Source organism: Pelobates fuscus, chromosome 1, assembly GCF_036172605.1.
Source record: "Pelobates fuscus isolate aPelFus1 chromosome 1, aPelFus1.pri, whole genome shotgun sequence".
Classification (NCBI taxonomy): Eukaryota; Metazoa; Chordata; class Amphibia; order Anura; family Pelobatidae; genus Pelobates; species Pelobates fuscus.
This window is the reverse complement of record NC_086317.1, coordinates 472,591,569-472,607,194: the sequence shown is the minus strand read 5'-3', so window position 1 is coordinate 472,607,194 and position 15,626 is coordinate 472,591,569. Positions and strand designations below refer to the sequence as shown.

The 15,626-nt window shown below is 45.9% G+C and overlaps 1 protein-coding gene across 1 annotated transcript in view; it reads left to right on the top strand.

Annotated features, from left to right (window-relative positions):
- The first annotated feature begins 15,172 nt into the window (after positions 1-15,172).
- Positions 15,173-15,626, top strand: part of C2CD3 (C2 domain containing 3 centriole elongation regulator) — a 72,272-nt gene continuing 71,818 nt past the window's right edge. The window contains exon 1 of the mRNA XM_063440822.1: positions 15,173-15,256. Within this exon, the coding sequence (XP_063296892.1) occupies positions 15,205-15,256 (52 nt within the window). The 5' untranslated portion in view covers positions 15,173-15,204. The remainder of the gene's footprint in view (positions 15,257-15,626) is intronic.

Below are 15,626 nucleotides of genomic sequence, written 5' to 3'. Positions count from 1 at the left end.
AGTTAGCTATCAGGGATGTGTAAAAATCTCACAAGTTACAGTTCCACTTTAAGGGCAACTCCATGGTAACCTGTCAGGATCGGGACAGGGATCCAACACGCAGAGTACAAACAGTAGCCAGATACGTATACCGGACCTTAGAATGGCCGGACTAACGTAAGTAGTACCGTATAGAATGGTCAAAGACAAGCCGAGGTCGAGGGTAACAGAAGACAGGTAAGCGAGAGACAAGCCGAATCAAGGGTAACAGAGATAAGCAGAGTAAGGTAAACAAGCCGGGTCAAAACCAAAAGGGATAATAGAATACACAAGCACTGAGTGACTAGAACAAGCTAGAACCACGACAGGGCAATGAGCTAATGAAGGAAGCTCTGTTAAATACCCTGTTCAGAGCAGTAACCACACCTCCGAGACGTCCTGATTGGTCCTGCAGCGATTGACTGACAGGTCGATCCGGGGGAGTGTCCTGATGATGACTTCCTGCCTAGATGGTGTAAAAGGCAGTCACTCCCTCGCGGCCGGCCTTGCATGACCGGATAGACCGCGGGGAAGGGAGTCATCAGACCGTCTGGATGGTGGAACAGCTAAGTCTCTACCTCTTTTGGAGGTAGAGACCACAGGTACCCTGACAGTACCCCCCCTCTCAGATACGCCCACCGGGCGGAATGAACCGGGACGAGATGGGAAGCGAGAGTGATACGCCCTGCGGAGACGGGGAGCATGAACATCCTCCTGAGGTACCCAACTCCTCTCCTCAGGACCATATCCCTTCCAATCAACCAGATATTGTACTCTCCCCCGGGAGATTCGAGAATCAATAATAGAGTTGACCTCATACTCCTCCTGACCCTCCACCTGAACGGAGCGAGGAGGGGCTATTGTGGAGGAAAATCTGTTACATATGAGTGGTTTCAGCAATGAAACGTGAAACGAGTTCGGAATGCGTAAGGTATTAGGAAGAGCTAAACGATACGCAACCGGATTGATACGGGTCAGCACCCTGTAGGGTCCAATATAACGAGGAGCGAACTTCATGGAGGGCACTTTTAAACGGATGTTCCTCGTGCTCGGCCATACCCTATCACCTGGAACAAAGACCGGAGCCGCCCTTCTACGTTTATCAGCGTGTTTCTTGACCAACATAGAGTTGTGCACAAGGATTTGTCGAGTTTGATCCCACAACTTCCTCAAATTGGCAACATGAACATCAACCGACGGCACCCCCTGGGAAGGAGAATCCGAAGGAAGAATAGACGGATGAAAACCATAATTCATGAAGAAGGGGCTTGAATGAGTAGAATCGCAAACGAGATTGTTGTGTGCAAACTCCGCCCAAGGAATCAAACCGACCCAATCATCCTGGTGTTCAGAAACAAAGCATCGTAAATATTGTTCAATTTTCTGGTTGGTACGTTCAGCAGCTCCGTTAGACTGAGGATGATAGGCAGAAGAAAAGTTTAATTTAATACCAAGTTGAGAGCAGAAGGACCTCCAAAAGCGGGAAACAAATTGGGAGCCTCTGTCCGATACAATCTGAGAGGGTATCCCATGTAGGCGAAAAATCTCCTTGGCGAATATCTCTGCCAATTCGGGAGAAGACGGAAGTTTAGGCAGGGGAATGAAGTGTGCCATCCTAGTAAACCTGTCAACCACGGTGAGGATAACAGTCTGTCTTTTAGAGATAGGTAGATCGACAATAAAGTCCATGGCCAAAGAGGACCATGGTTTCTCTGGAACCTCCAAGGGTTGCAGGAGTCCACATGGAAGCGTATGGGGTTGTTTGGTTTTAGTACAAACTTCACATGCAGCGATGAACTCCTCAACATCCCTCCGTAAAGTAGACCACCAGAAGTCCTTAGAGATCAAGGCGTAAGTTTTGCGAATACCAGGATGTCCCGCCATCTTGCTATTATGTAAACACTGTAAAAGTTCCAGTTGAAAAGCAGGAGGAACGAAATGACAACCCGCAGGGGTCTGTTTAGGTGCGAGATGTTGCAACTTAATGATCTCGGCCAGTAATGGAGAATGAATCCTGAGATTCGTATTAGCAATGATATTGCACTTCGGAACTATAGAAGAAAGAACTGGTTCAGGTACAGTAGAAGGTTCATATTGGCAAGATAATGCATCGGCTTTAGAGTTTTTAGAACCAGGTCTGTAAGTCAGTACATAATTGAAGTGAGTCAGGAATAAGGACCAACGAGCTTGTATAGAGGATAAGCGCTTAGCCTCCCCAATATATGACAAGTTTTTGTGGTCTGTCAAAATCGTAATAGGGTGTAGGGTCCCCTCCAACAAATGTCTCCACTCCTTTAAGGCTTTAATGACTGCTAACAGTTCCCTGTCTCCGATGTCATATCTGCTCTCAGCCCCAGAAAGTTTCCTGGAAAAAAAAACACACGGGTGTAATGGTTTATCTACCCCTAATCTTTGTGACAGAACCGCACCTACTCCTGTCTCAGAGGCATCGACCTCGAGTAGAAACGGCAAAGTCGTATCAGGATGGACTAATATTGGAGCAGAAGCAAAAAGTTCTTTGAGCCTCTTGAAAGCAGCGAGAGCTTCAGGAGACCACGTCTTAGTTTCTGCCCCCTGTTTGGTCATATTGGTAATGGGCGCAATAATAGACGAGTAACCCTTAATGAAGCGCCTATAATAATTGGAGAAACCAATAAACCTCTGAATAGCCTTGAGTCCCTTAGGTAATGGCCAATCTAAAATAGACTGGAGTTTGTCAGGGTCCATCTTAAAACCTTCCCCAGAAATCACGTAACCAAGAAAATCTATCTGAGACTGATCAAAGCTGCATTTTTCCAATTTACAGTATAGACCATGTTGCAGAAGTTTCTGTAATACCGCTCTGACCTGTCTATGGTGAGTTTCAATCTCCCTAGAGTGTATCAGTATGTCGTCTAGGTAGACAATGACACAATCATGTTGAAACTCCCTAAGTACCTCATTAATCAGATCCTGAAATACTGCAGGAGCATTGCAAAGTCCAAACGGCATAACTGTGTATTCATAGTGACCGTACCGAGTATTGAACGCCGTCATCCACTCGTGTCCCTGCTGGACTCTCACCAAATTATATGCCCCTCTGAGATCTAACTTGGTGAAGATTTTGGAGCCCTTAAGACGATCAAATAACTCGGTAATAAGTGGAATAGGATAGGCATTTCTGACAGTTATTTTATTCAAGCCTCTGTAATCGATACAAGGTCTCAGCGTGCCATCCTTTTTCTTAACGAAAAAGAACCCAGCCCCGGCCGGGGAAGAAGACCTCCTAATGAATCCCTTTTCTAAATTCTCCCGAATATACTCCTCTAGAACCAAGTTTTCCTGAACAGACAAAGGATATACATGGCCCCTCGGAGGCATAGTCCCAGGTAGAAGCTTAATTTTACAATCAAATGGCCTGTGTGGCGGCAAAGAATCGGCATTCTTCTTGTCAAATACTGCCTTTAAGTCTAGGTGAGGGTCTGGTATCTGTCTTTCTGTGGACTGAATAGGAGTCTCAGGTATGTTAACATTAGCTAATGGAGAAACCTTGCATAAACACCTATCCTGGCAACCCTGGCCCCACGAGAGTATCTCCCCTAACTCCCAATCGATAATAGGGTTATGTTTCTTCAACCATGGGTACCCCAGAACTATGGGAACGGAAGGGGATGAAATGAGCAAAAGAGATAAATTCTCCACGTGTAGGATACCAACATTTAAACTAATGGGTATGGTTTCACGAAAGATAACAGGGTCTAGTAGTGGTCTACCATCTATGGCCTCAACGGCCAAGGGTGTCTCCCTTAGCTGGGATGGAAAATTGTTCTTAATAGCAAAGGCTTGGTCGATAAAATTCTCAGCAGCACCGGAATCTATCAATGCCATAGCCCTTACTACTTCCTTCTCCCAAGTTAAGGAAACTGGTAGCAGAAGCCTGTGATCTTTATAATTAGGAGTAGAGGACAAAATAGAAACACCCAAGGCTTGTCCTCTAGAGAGACTTAGGTGCGAGCGTTTCCCGGACGGTTAGGACAGTTCGAGAGTAAATGACCCTTGGCTCCACAATACATACACAAACCCTCTCTTCTCCTGTACTGTCTTTCCTCCTCAGAGAGGCGGGTATAACCTATCTGCATAGGTTCAGGAAGCAAAGATACCGTGGAGTCAGGACTTGGAAAAGCGGGGGCTAACCTAAAAGAAGGTCTCCGGTTCCTCTCTCGAGTGTTCTGTCTCTCTCTTAAACGTTCATCTATACGAGAGATGAACGAAATTAAATCTTCTAAATTCTCAGGGAGTTCTCTGGTAGCAACCTCATCAAGGATTACTTCAGATAGGCCATTCAAAAATACATCCATATACGCCTGCTCATTCCACTTGACTTCTGACGCCAGAGACCTGAACTCTAGTGCATAATCCACCAGTGTTCGGTTCTCCTGTCTCAGGCGCAACAGTAATCTGGCTGCATTAACCTTTCTACCTGGAGGATCAAATGTTCTTCTAAAAGCAGCTACAAATGCGTTATAGTTATACACTAATGGGTTATCGTTCTCCCATAGTGGGTTGGCCCATCTCAGAGCTTTCTCAATAAGTAGGGTGATAATAAATCCTACCTTTGCCCTATCTGTAGGATAAGAGCGGGGTTGCAATTCAAAGTGGATACTAATTTGGTTTAAAAAACCACGACACTTCTCAGGAGCCCCACCATAGCGTACTGGGGGGGTAATGCGAGAAGAAGCACCCACTGTGGCTACCTCTAGACCTAAACTGACAGGAGAAACAGGGGTATTACGTATCTCCTCTGGTGGGTTATTGGCATGAGATAATAGAGCCTGTAGCGCAAGCGCCATCTGATCCATTCTGTGATCCATGGCTTCAAACCTAGGATCAGGAGAAGCCAGCTGACTGTTTGTACTTGCAGGATCCATTGGCCCTGTCGTAATGTCAGGATCGGGACAGGGATCCAACACGCAGAGTACAAACAGTAGCCAGATACGTATACCGGACCTTAGAATGGCCGGACTAACGTAAGTAGTACCGTATAGAATGGTCAAAGACAAGCCGAGGTCGAGGGTAACAGAAGACAGGTAAGCGAGAGACAAGCCGAATCAAGGGTAACAGAGATAAGCAGAGTAAGGTAAACAAGCCGGGTCAAAACCAAAAGGGATAATAGAATACACAAGCACTGAGTGACTAGAACAAGCTAGAACCACGACAGGGCAATGAGCTAATGAAGGAAGCTCTGTTAAATACCCTGTTCAGAGCAGTAACCACACCTCCGAGACGTCCTGATTGGTCCTGCAGCGATTGACTGACAGGTCGATCCGGGGGAGTGTCCTGATGATGACTTCCTGCCTAGATGGTGTAAAAGGCAGTCACTCCCTCGCGGCCGGCCTTGCATGACCGGATAGACCGCGGGGAAGGGAGTCATCAGACCGTCTGGATGGTGGAACAGCTAAGTCTCTACCTCTTTTGGAGGTAGAGACCACAGGTACCCTGACATAACCATGAATGGATCAGTCCCTTCATTCCTCTAATTCTGTGTCTAGGTCGTATTGGCTTCACAGGGAGGTATGGACATGGGACAGGTGGCGAAAGGGCTACAAGGGGGAGATGGGGATAAAGTAAAGGTGGCATGTCAATCTGTTTGATTGGCCACAGCCAGGGTAGACCATGAGCAGAACACTTCTGAAGCTCTCTTGCATACACTGAGTGCCCTTAGATACACAGCTCGACCATGAATTGATATCTGATTATATTTCCCTGGTATCCCTAGATATGAGGTGTTATCAATGTACAACTCTACTGATCCCAGTATTCAGGGCAGCCTTTATACAAGACACCGAAAACAAACCTAGGAACAAACAGGACAAACCCAGCATGGTGAAACTGTCCAACTGAATGTAAGGCTTTTGGGCAGTGAGTTACACATAGGTTCGTAGTGGATATTTTTTATTATTGCAGGTTTTTAGAATGAAAAGTTATATTTATTAAACTTTGTGCTTAATCTTTAAGAGATTGTGCAAACTAACCGGTTGTCAAAAATGGAAATGATTGTTCCTAATCCAGTGTTACTTTACTTATCAAACTGACTTCTTGCCCAGATACGTAAAGAAGATGTTTAGACTTTAAGATTCCATTTTGTCCTAGGTTAATGTGACACCAAGTCAGGGCCTTGTATACATCATTTTAGCCCAAACTAAGATTAAGATGTCTAGGTCGTGACAACAGACTGATTAAGATGTTTTTCTTTAATTTTCCCATGTGAAATTAACAAATCAAGGCTATGTCATTTAATGGTCATGGCCTCGTCTCTTTGCCAAGGTAAGGTAGATTAGGTTTGTTTTTCTGTTTTCCTAACATGCCCTAATTGAAAATCTAGGGTATAAATATGTACTTATTAATATTAAGGACAAAGGGGAGAACTTGGGAGCAGAGATGCTGCTGCATTTTACAAGAATGGGATGTTAACTTGTTCATGGACAAGAGGGTATGTTACTCTGTTTTACTGATATTGCAAGCATATACTTTAATCTTTTAAACTCTGTGTATATTAATATAACTGATTATTACGTTTTTTTATATGTCTATATTTATTTATATTTCATAAAATATTTTAAAAGACAAAACGTTATTGCTCCCACAACTATCCCTACTGTTTATTGTATTCTAAATTATTACTATATTTTACATAGAGAAACTCGTATATCTAACTATATAATATTATGGCTAAAGATATTTGTACGGGCAGGCCTGCTAAATTCTATGCTGTAATAATACTTTATAGTGGTAAATATGGGTACCAGCGGTTACAATGTGCCAATGGGCCAAAGGCGGGCCGCCGGACAACGAGGTGCGACCCGCGTGAGATCTGCAGCGGTAACCACATCCAATGTTCGTCTGGCCTGCAGGATGGGACTGACCACAGCACAGCACTCCCCTCCAGCCAGTCACTCCTTGTAGCGTGGCCGAGCCGCGGACCGAGGTAGTGAAGCTTGTTTCCCTCTTCCCGATCTGAAAGGAAGTAATGACAGAGAGCTCTAAACTGCTTCCTATCAGACCGGGGAGAGGGTAACAAGTTCTACATTGGTCTGTGGCTACAGGTTTGCTGGCATGGGGGAGGGATTGTAAAGGGACATGGGATGGGGGAAAATGGGGTAATTTACTGGGATCCTTCTAGTGAATATTTGAGACCCCACATTATGGTTTCTATCCCCCACAGTTCTCTCAGGGTTTAAACTGATGTGGTTTATCAAAAGAGACAGACTGAGGCTATGGGAGGGGGGGAAGGCTGACACAAAGAGACATAGAGGGCCTGGGGAAGAGGCAAAAGGAATAGACAGAGGCTGAGGGGGGAACACCCAGAGGGTTTGGAAACAAGAGATAGAGACACACAAAAGGGGCAGGGGTTGAAAGAGACATACAGAAGGGTTGGAGGGATAAAGAGAGAGATATGGATTGGGAAAGGGGCAAAAGAGACAGACTGGGGCTTGGGTGAGACACCCAGAGGGACTGGGAGGAGGAAGAGTCACAGAACGGCTGGGCGAAGAAAGAGACAAGGTGCTGTGGGGAAGAGACACACAGAGGGTCTGGGAAGGGAGGAAGAGACACACTAAAGGAGCTCGGGGGGAAAGAGACACAGAGAGGATGGGAGATAAAGAGACACACAGGGTCTAGAGAAGGGGCAAAAGAGACAGACAAGGATTGGGGTGAGGCCATGAATATGTAGCGGTACTTACCCTTTCCAGGGGCCGGCCGGGGTCCTCTGTTCAAGCCGCGCGCGGTCCTGCTGCTGCACGAGCCACGCACGGCTCATCCGCCGTCTGTGACAGGAAGGCGGGCAGTGACCGCGAGAAGCGGTCCCATGTCCCACCTGACTCTAAGAGTGTGCCGCGGGTATCGGATGCGCTCTTAAAGGGACAGTGGGAGCCTAAATTGGCAAAGGCCTCCCATTGGTCCCTGTCATGCCACACTCCCCATACACTTACCTTTTGGGGGCGTGGATATGACAGGGGCCAATCAAAATAGATGTTAAGGTATATATACTCACCTTTTTCCCTTAGTTCCTTGCCCTATCGTGGTTTCTGTTTCAGTTCCCTTTAGCGCTTGTTGTGTTCAGTTGTGTTCCTTCATACTTGACCTTGGCTTTGTTTCTGACTACGTTATCTCTTTATCCTTATCTGTTCTGTTTGCCGGCTTGCTGTTTACTGTGTACCAGACCCCGGCTAGTCTTAGTTTACGCTGTCTCTTTGTGCCCTCGGATCGCTCCTGACTCTGTACTCCTCTCATATACGTCGAGTCCGGCCATTCTAAGGTCCGGTAGACTTATCTCCCCTCTGTGTTGTCTTCTGTTGAGTTGAATCCTGCGTGTTGGGGTATATTTTCGTTACATTACGATAGGGCCATGGACCCGGCAGATTTAGCTCAGCAGATTGCTTCTCATGAGGCTAGATTTGTAGAGCAGGATCACCGTATGGATCAGATAGCCCAGGCTCTCCAAACGCTCTTATCTAGAACTATTTCAGTAACCGTACCAGATCCTCCTGCTCCTCTTCTTCCTGATGTATCTACTTTGCCTAATGCTTCAGCCCATTTAACACCCCCTCCTAGGTATGGAGGAGAAGCTAAGACTTGCAGAGGATTCATTAATCATATAGAATTCCACTTTGAAATGTATCCACGTTCCTTTCCCACAGATAGGTCTAAAGTAGGGTTCCTTATGCACCAACTTACCGATAAAGCACTTGAGTGGGCAAATCCTATTTGGGAGGCTAATGGACCTATGGTACATAATTTCAATAGTTTCCTTACAGATTTTCGTAGAACTTTTGACACAACTAAAAGGTCAAAGAATGCCGCCAGAACATTAATGAGAATTAAACAGGGTTCTAGGTCTGTTGCAGACTATGCCATTCAGTTTCGTACCCTTGCTTCACAGGTAGATTGGACCAACAATGGGTTAACCACATGCATTCATGGAAGGTTTATCTGACACTATATTGGATGAGGTAGCAGCTAGGGAGCTTCCTATTGCATTAGAGGACCTTATTGACTACCTAATTGATATAGATAATAGGATTCGTGACAGGCTCTATACTAAAAACAGGAATAGACGTTTGGTTACACCTATTAACCCCAGAGTTGATAAACCTGAGAGTGTTAAAGTATCTGAGGAGGAACCCATGCAATTAGGGGTTGCCAAACTCTCTGATACTGAAAAATTGCATAGGAGAAGGGACGGACTCTGCCTATACTGTGGTAGGAGAGACCATATGATAAAAGAATGTCCCGTGCTTCCGGGAAACTCTCGCACTTAAGACCCTATAGGGGACTGGCCTTGGGTGTAATATCTAAGTCTCCTAAATTGCCTCCTAACCATTTGCTTCTCCCTGTTTATTTGCATATGGGAGAGAGTTGCATAGCTGAGCACATACAAGCTCTGGTTGACTCCGAGGCAGCTGATAATTTCATAGACTCTGGTTTTGTTAAGAAAAACAACATTCCCATCAGAGAAAGGGGGATACCCTTGGCCGTTGAGGCCATAGATGGCAGACCATTAAGTTCTCCAGTTGTTACCCATGAAACTGTACCGTTACACATGTATACAGGGGTTTTACACTTTGAAACCATTCGGTTCCAGGTCATCACCTCTCCCTCTTCTCACGTCGTGTTAGGGTACCCATGGTTACGTACTCACAATCCCATTTTCGACTGGGAGTCAGGGCAAATAAAATCATGGAGCGAAGCCTGCCACAAATCTTGTACTATTGAAATCACCCCTTTGAATTCTATTAATGTTCCTACTACTCCTCCTTTGTCTACTGTTATACCCCCTCAGTACTTATTTCTCAAGACTGTCTTCGATAAGAGGGAGGCTGACAAATTACCGCCTCACAGACCCTACGATAGTGCTATCGATTTATTGCCTGGCACTATACCTCCAAAGGGCAGGGTGTACCCTTTATCGGTTCAAGAAAACCATGTCATGGAGGAGTATATTAAGGAATCACTAGAAAAGGGGTTTATTAGGAGATCCTCTTCTCCGGCTGGAGCGGGGTTCTTCCTTGTATCGAAGAAAGAGGGTGATTTAAGACCGTGTATCGATTATAGAGGTCTAAATAAAATCACCATCAAAAATGCATACCCTATACCTTTAATTACGGAATTATTTGACAGGCTCAAACATGCTACTGTATTCACTAAATTGGATCTTAGAGGTGCATACAATTTAATACGTATTAAGAAAGACCACGAATGGAAGACGGCATTTAACACTAGATGTGGCCATTACGAGTATACTGTTATGCCATTTGGTCTATGCAATGCCCCAGCAGTGTTTCAAGAATGTATTAATGACGTCTTAAGAGACTTTATTCACACATTTGTAATTGTGTACTTGGACGACATATTAATATACTCTACAGATTTACACACTCATCACAGACATGTTACAACAGTTCTGAAGACCCTTCTTGCTAATGGTCTTTATTGTAAACTGGAAAAATGTCCATTTGACCAATCCGAAGTCCAGTTTTTGGGGTATTTGATTTCCGCTAAAGGTTTTCGTATGGATCCCCAGAAGCTTTCTGCTGTCATAGAATGGCCTCTACCACAAGGTTTGAAAGCCATTCAGCGTTTTCTTGGTTTCTCTAACTATTATAGACGCTTTATTAAAGGTTTTTCCTCTATTGCAGCGCCTAGCACCCGTATGACAAAAAAGGATGGCAATACTCGTGTCTGGTCTCCCGAGGCACTTCAGGCTTTTGAATTTCTTAAAACTATGTTCGCCTCTGCACCTATTTTACAGCATCCTGTCCCCTCACTGCCCTATATGCTTGAAGTTGATGCTTCCGATATCAGGGTAGGTGCTGCCTTATCCCAAAGAGAGTCGCCTGACAAGCCATTGCATCCTTGTGGCTTCTTTTCCAAACAAATGTCCAAAGCAGAAAAGAATTATGATGTGGGTAATCGCGAACTCCTTGCTATTATTTTAGCACTTAAGGAATGGAGACATTTGTTAGAAGGAACTAAGGATCCCATCCTCATATTTACAGATCACAAGAACCTATCCTACCTTAGTGAGGCTAAAAGATTGTCTTCTAGGCAGGCTAGGTGGTCACTGTTTTTGTCTCATTTCAATTATATTATCACCTATAGGCCAGGTGATCGCAACACTAAAGCAGATGCTCTGTCCAGACAGTTCGAAACTGCTGACAAACAGGAGATTGATGTTACTCCTGTCATTCCCCCAGACAGGATAATAGCTACTACTATTTTGTCTATTTCCTCGTCCCTCTTGCAGGCCATACAAGTGAAAAACAAAGCATGGCACCTAGCAACAGGCCTAATGATAAACTGTTCGTTGATGTTCCCGAGAGACGGGATATTCTGTCGTTGTATCATGACACTAAGACTGCTGGACATCCTGGTATTTCCAAAACGGTGTCAGCTGTTTCTCGGTATTTTTGGTGGGATTCCTTACGCAAGGATGTCACCGACTATATAGGTGCTTGTACTACTTGTGCCTGTATGAAATCTTCTCGTAGAGTTCCTTGTGGTCTGTTGCATCCGTTACCCGTTCCCGAGAGACCTTGGTCTAACCTGTCAATGGATTTTATTGTTGAATTACCCCCTTTGAATGGTAACACAGTTATCCTAATGATAGTAGATCAGTTTTCCAAGATGGCTCACTTTGTGTCTCTTCGCAAGCTGCCCACGTCTAGGGAACTGGCATTTATCTTCGCTAGAGAGGTGTTTCGGTTGCATGGCATTCCCGTATCTATTGTGTCCGATAGGGGTAGCCAACTTATTTCCAGGTTCTGGAAAGCCTTTTGTTCGGAAATGGGTATTTCTCTCTCATTTTCTTCTGCTTACCACCCCCAGTCTAATGGAGCTGCTGAACATGCCAATCAATCTCTGGAGCAGTACCTTCGTTGTTTCGTATCCCACCATCAGAACAATTGGGCTGACCTTCTTCCTTGGGCTGAGTTTGCTCGGAATAACGCTACTCATGATTCTTCCGGCAAAAGTCCTTTTTACGTTGTCTATGGCCAGCATCCCGTTGTTCTTCCGGCTGCTTTCTCCTCACAGGGCATGCCAGTTCTAGATGAGCATTTGGCTGGTTTGCATAATACTTGGGAGCAGGTTCAGCGTTCTTTGGTGGATTCCGCTGCTCGCCAGAAGGTGCAGGCTGACAAGCGTCGCAGGGCGGCTCCTTCTTATGTCGTGGGGGACAGAGTTTTGCTTTCCATGCGAAATATTCACCTCCGGGTGCCTTCTATGAAATTGGCCCCCCGCTTTATTGGTCCTTATCGTATTTTGCATAAAGTTAATCCTGTTTCGTATGCCTTGGGTCTTCCTAAGAATCTGCGTATTCCTAATGTCTTTCACACCTCGTTGTTGAAGCCTTACGTACGCAACCGCTATACCCGGCATACTCCTCCTCCCCCTCCTGTCTCTGTGGAGGGTCATGAGGAGTTTGAAGTTTCTGCTGTTCTTGACTCTCGTTTCCTTAGAGGTCGACTTCAATACCTGGTGCATTGGAAGGGCTATGGGCCTGAGGAGAACAGTTGGATTTCCGCTGACGCTGTTCACGTTCCTCGCCTTGTACGTTCCTTCCATTCTCGTTTTCCTGCCAGGCCTGGTCCTCCCCGCCCAGAGGGCGTGTCCTCAGGGGGGTTACTGTAGCGGTACTTACCCTTTCCAGGGGCCGGCCAGGGTCCTCTGTTCAAGCCGCGCGCGGTCCTGCTGCTGCGCGTGGATATGACAGGGGCCAATCAAAATAGATGTTAAGGTATATATACTCACCTTTTTCCCTTAGTTCCTTGCCCTATCGTGGTTTCTGTTTCAGTTCCCTTTAGCGCTTGTTGTGTTCAGTTGTGTTCCTTCGTACTTGACCTTGGCTTTGTTTCTGACTACGTTATCTCTTTATCCTTATCTGTTCTGTTTGCCGGCTTGCTGTTTACTGTGTACCAGACCCCGGCTAGTCTTAGTTTACGCTGTCTCTTTGTGCCCTTGACCTCGGATCGCTCCTGACTCTGTACTCCTCTCATATACGTTGAGTCCGGCCATTCTAAGGTCCGGTAGACGTATCTCCCCTCTGTGTTGTCTTCTGTTGAGTTGAATCTGCGTTACAGAATATGGTCGTGTGAAAAATTTTAAGCAATTAAAGATTGTAAAGATTTAAAATTACAGCAATAATTGGTTCCTCTTTGAATTCTTCTAGATCCATTTTATTTGTACATGTTTCTATGTTTGGTATTTTCCACTAAGAGGGGTCTTACACTATATGTATACCTCTTAAAACACTAACTACACAATTTTGTTGGGATTGTCAGCGTGGTTTATTTATTAACTTATTTGCGATTTTACCACTCACGGTGTGGTTTCTTTCTCAGTAGGCTTGCATGCAGTGCGTGCATTCATGCCCGACTGACCTGCCAGAAATCCACCCCCTATCTGGACGGTCCACCTTTACACCCTTCCAACTAGAATCCTGTTTCTCGGAAATCCAATGCTGGGAGGCAGTGGCAGAACATTTTGCCGGCTGCAACGGGGCCCGCACACCTTGGGGGCCACCCGATGGGTATTACTTGTAAACAGGGGCTCGGTCAGGTGCCAGGGCCCTTTAAGAGCCTGACCAGGCCCTTGTAGTATTGACAATGTTGAGAGGAATCCCCCCAGGAAGTCTCATCGTGTGCCCGGTCGAGTGCTGTGGCCCTTTGGCAGCATTTTTAGGTTTGCAGAGAGTGCTGGGAGGAAGTGACTATCTGTCATTTCCTCCCAGCCTACAGACCGCACAGGCTGGGAGAATACAGAGGAGGTATAGAGGAAGGAGCACTGAAGACAGAGAGTCTCAGACTACCAGCAGCAGCAGCCAGCTCTCGAAAGTAACCTCCCTGCAATTAAAAGGCATGGAAGCAGGGGGGTGGTTAATATTACGTAAATTAAATTTTTTGTGTGTGTGTAGGTATGTGTGTCACTGTGTATATGTGTGTGTATCTGTGTGTGTGTCTCTGTGAGTGTCCGTGTGCCAGTGTGTGTATCTGTAGGTATGTGTTTGTGCCAGTGTGTAGGTATGAGTGTGTATGTGTGCCAGTGTGTGTATGAAGGTATGTGTGTATCTGTTTGTGTGTGTAGGTATATATATGTTTGTATGTGTATCAGTATGTGTATGTGTATGTGCCTGTGTAGGTATATGTTTTAATATGTGTGTGTGCTAGGGGAGCTCCAAAATAATTCCTTGCACCGGGGGCCCTCTGTGCATTAGTCCCGCCACTGTTGGAAGGTATGCAACCGCTACAATGCAGAGTTTAGTGAATAACCCTTGAATAAGCCTGTGAGTATATAAACTCTATTTACAACCTTTTCAGCCCAGGTACAATGCATATTTTCCCCGTCCTACTTCCCACAATGGTGTTACTTCTTCTGCTCCTAGTAATCCTGTCTGCAGCTGGTGCCTCCTATCCTCCTACCCCTATCTTCACAGAGCTATCTCTCCATTCACCGCTCCTATACCAGCCAGGCTTACTGAGGATATTTACCATAATGTTTGACAATTCACTCAACTGTCTGTTGGTGCTTTATAATTACCTGTAATAATAATAATAATAATAATAATAATAACAACGAAAGAACTCAAAATGGATCCAGCAAATTGGAGCAATCATTCCCCAACAGGGTTATTTACTAAAGTGAAATCAAAGTGATTTTCATATTTATGGTCAGATTCGCCGAATTAGAAACATTCTCAAGCAGGTTTGTTTTTACTAAAGTGAGAAATAAAAGTGAATTTCAAATAATTGACTTTCAGAATTTTTGAAGTTCAGCTATTTTGGCCTTAAATGGAAATTTCACCCTGAATTCTCACTTTAGTGAATAACGCTGCCGGCAGTGAGCGTCGTATTTCCCGTATGTTTATTTCGCAGTTTATTGAATACAGTGGAGATTGGAGAGGGATGGAGCCAGACACCAGGTTGGAGCCAGGCCCCAGTGATCCCCCCAGTGCGGGACTCGAGTGCGTAGAACTCCTGCCAACGGTCACTTCCACACAGCGCTCTCCCATAGGCCGACGCCCCCACATTCCCGGCATCTGATTGGCTGCGGCGGCCGGAAGTGGTGCGTTGCTTGGATACCGGAGAGAAGCTTACGTATGGCGGCCGCAGATAGACTGGAATGACCGGGAGGGAGAGCAGATAGCGGGACAGCATGAAGAACCGGAGAAACAAGACCAGCAAGCCGGGGGCCCGGCACAAACCAGGTACAGCACACCGACACAATCATGGCGGATACAGAGAGTGAGGAGCTGGGGAGAGGATGGAGACAGAGAGTGAGGAGCCGGGGGAGAGGATGGAGACAGAGAGTGAGGAGCTGGGGGAGAGGATGGAGACAGAGAGTGAGGAGCTGGGGGAGAGGATGGAGACAGAGAGTGAGGAGCTGGGGAGAGGATGGAGACAGAGAGTGAGGAGCTGGGGGAGAGGATGGAGACAGAGAGTGAGGAGCTGGGGAGAGGATGGAGACAGAGAGTGAGGAGCTGGGGGAGAGGATGGAGACAGAGAGTGAGGAGCTGGGGGAGAGGATGGAGACAGAGAGTGAGGAGCTGGGGAGAGGATGGAGACAGAGAGTGAGGA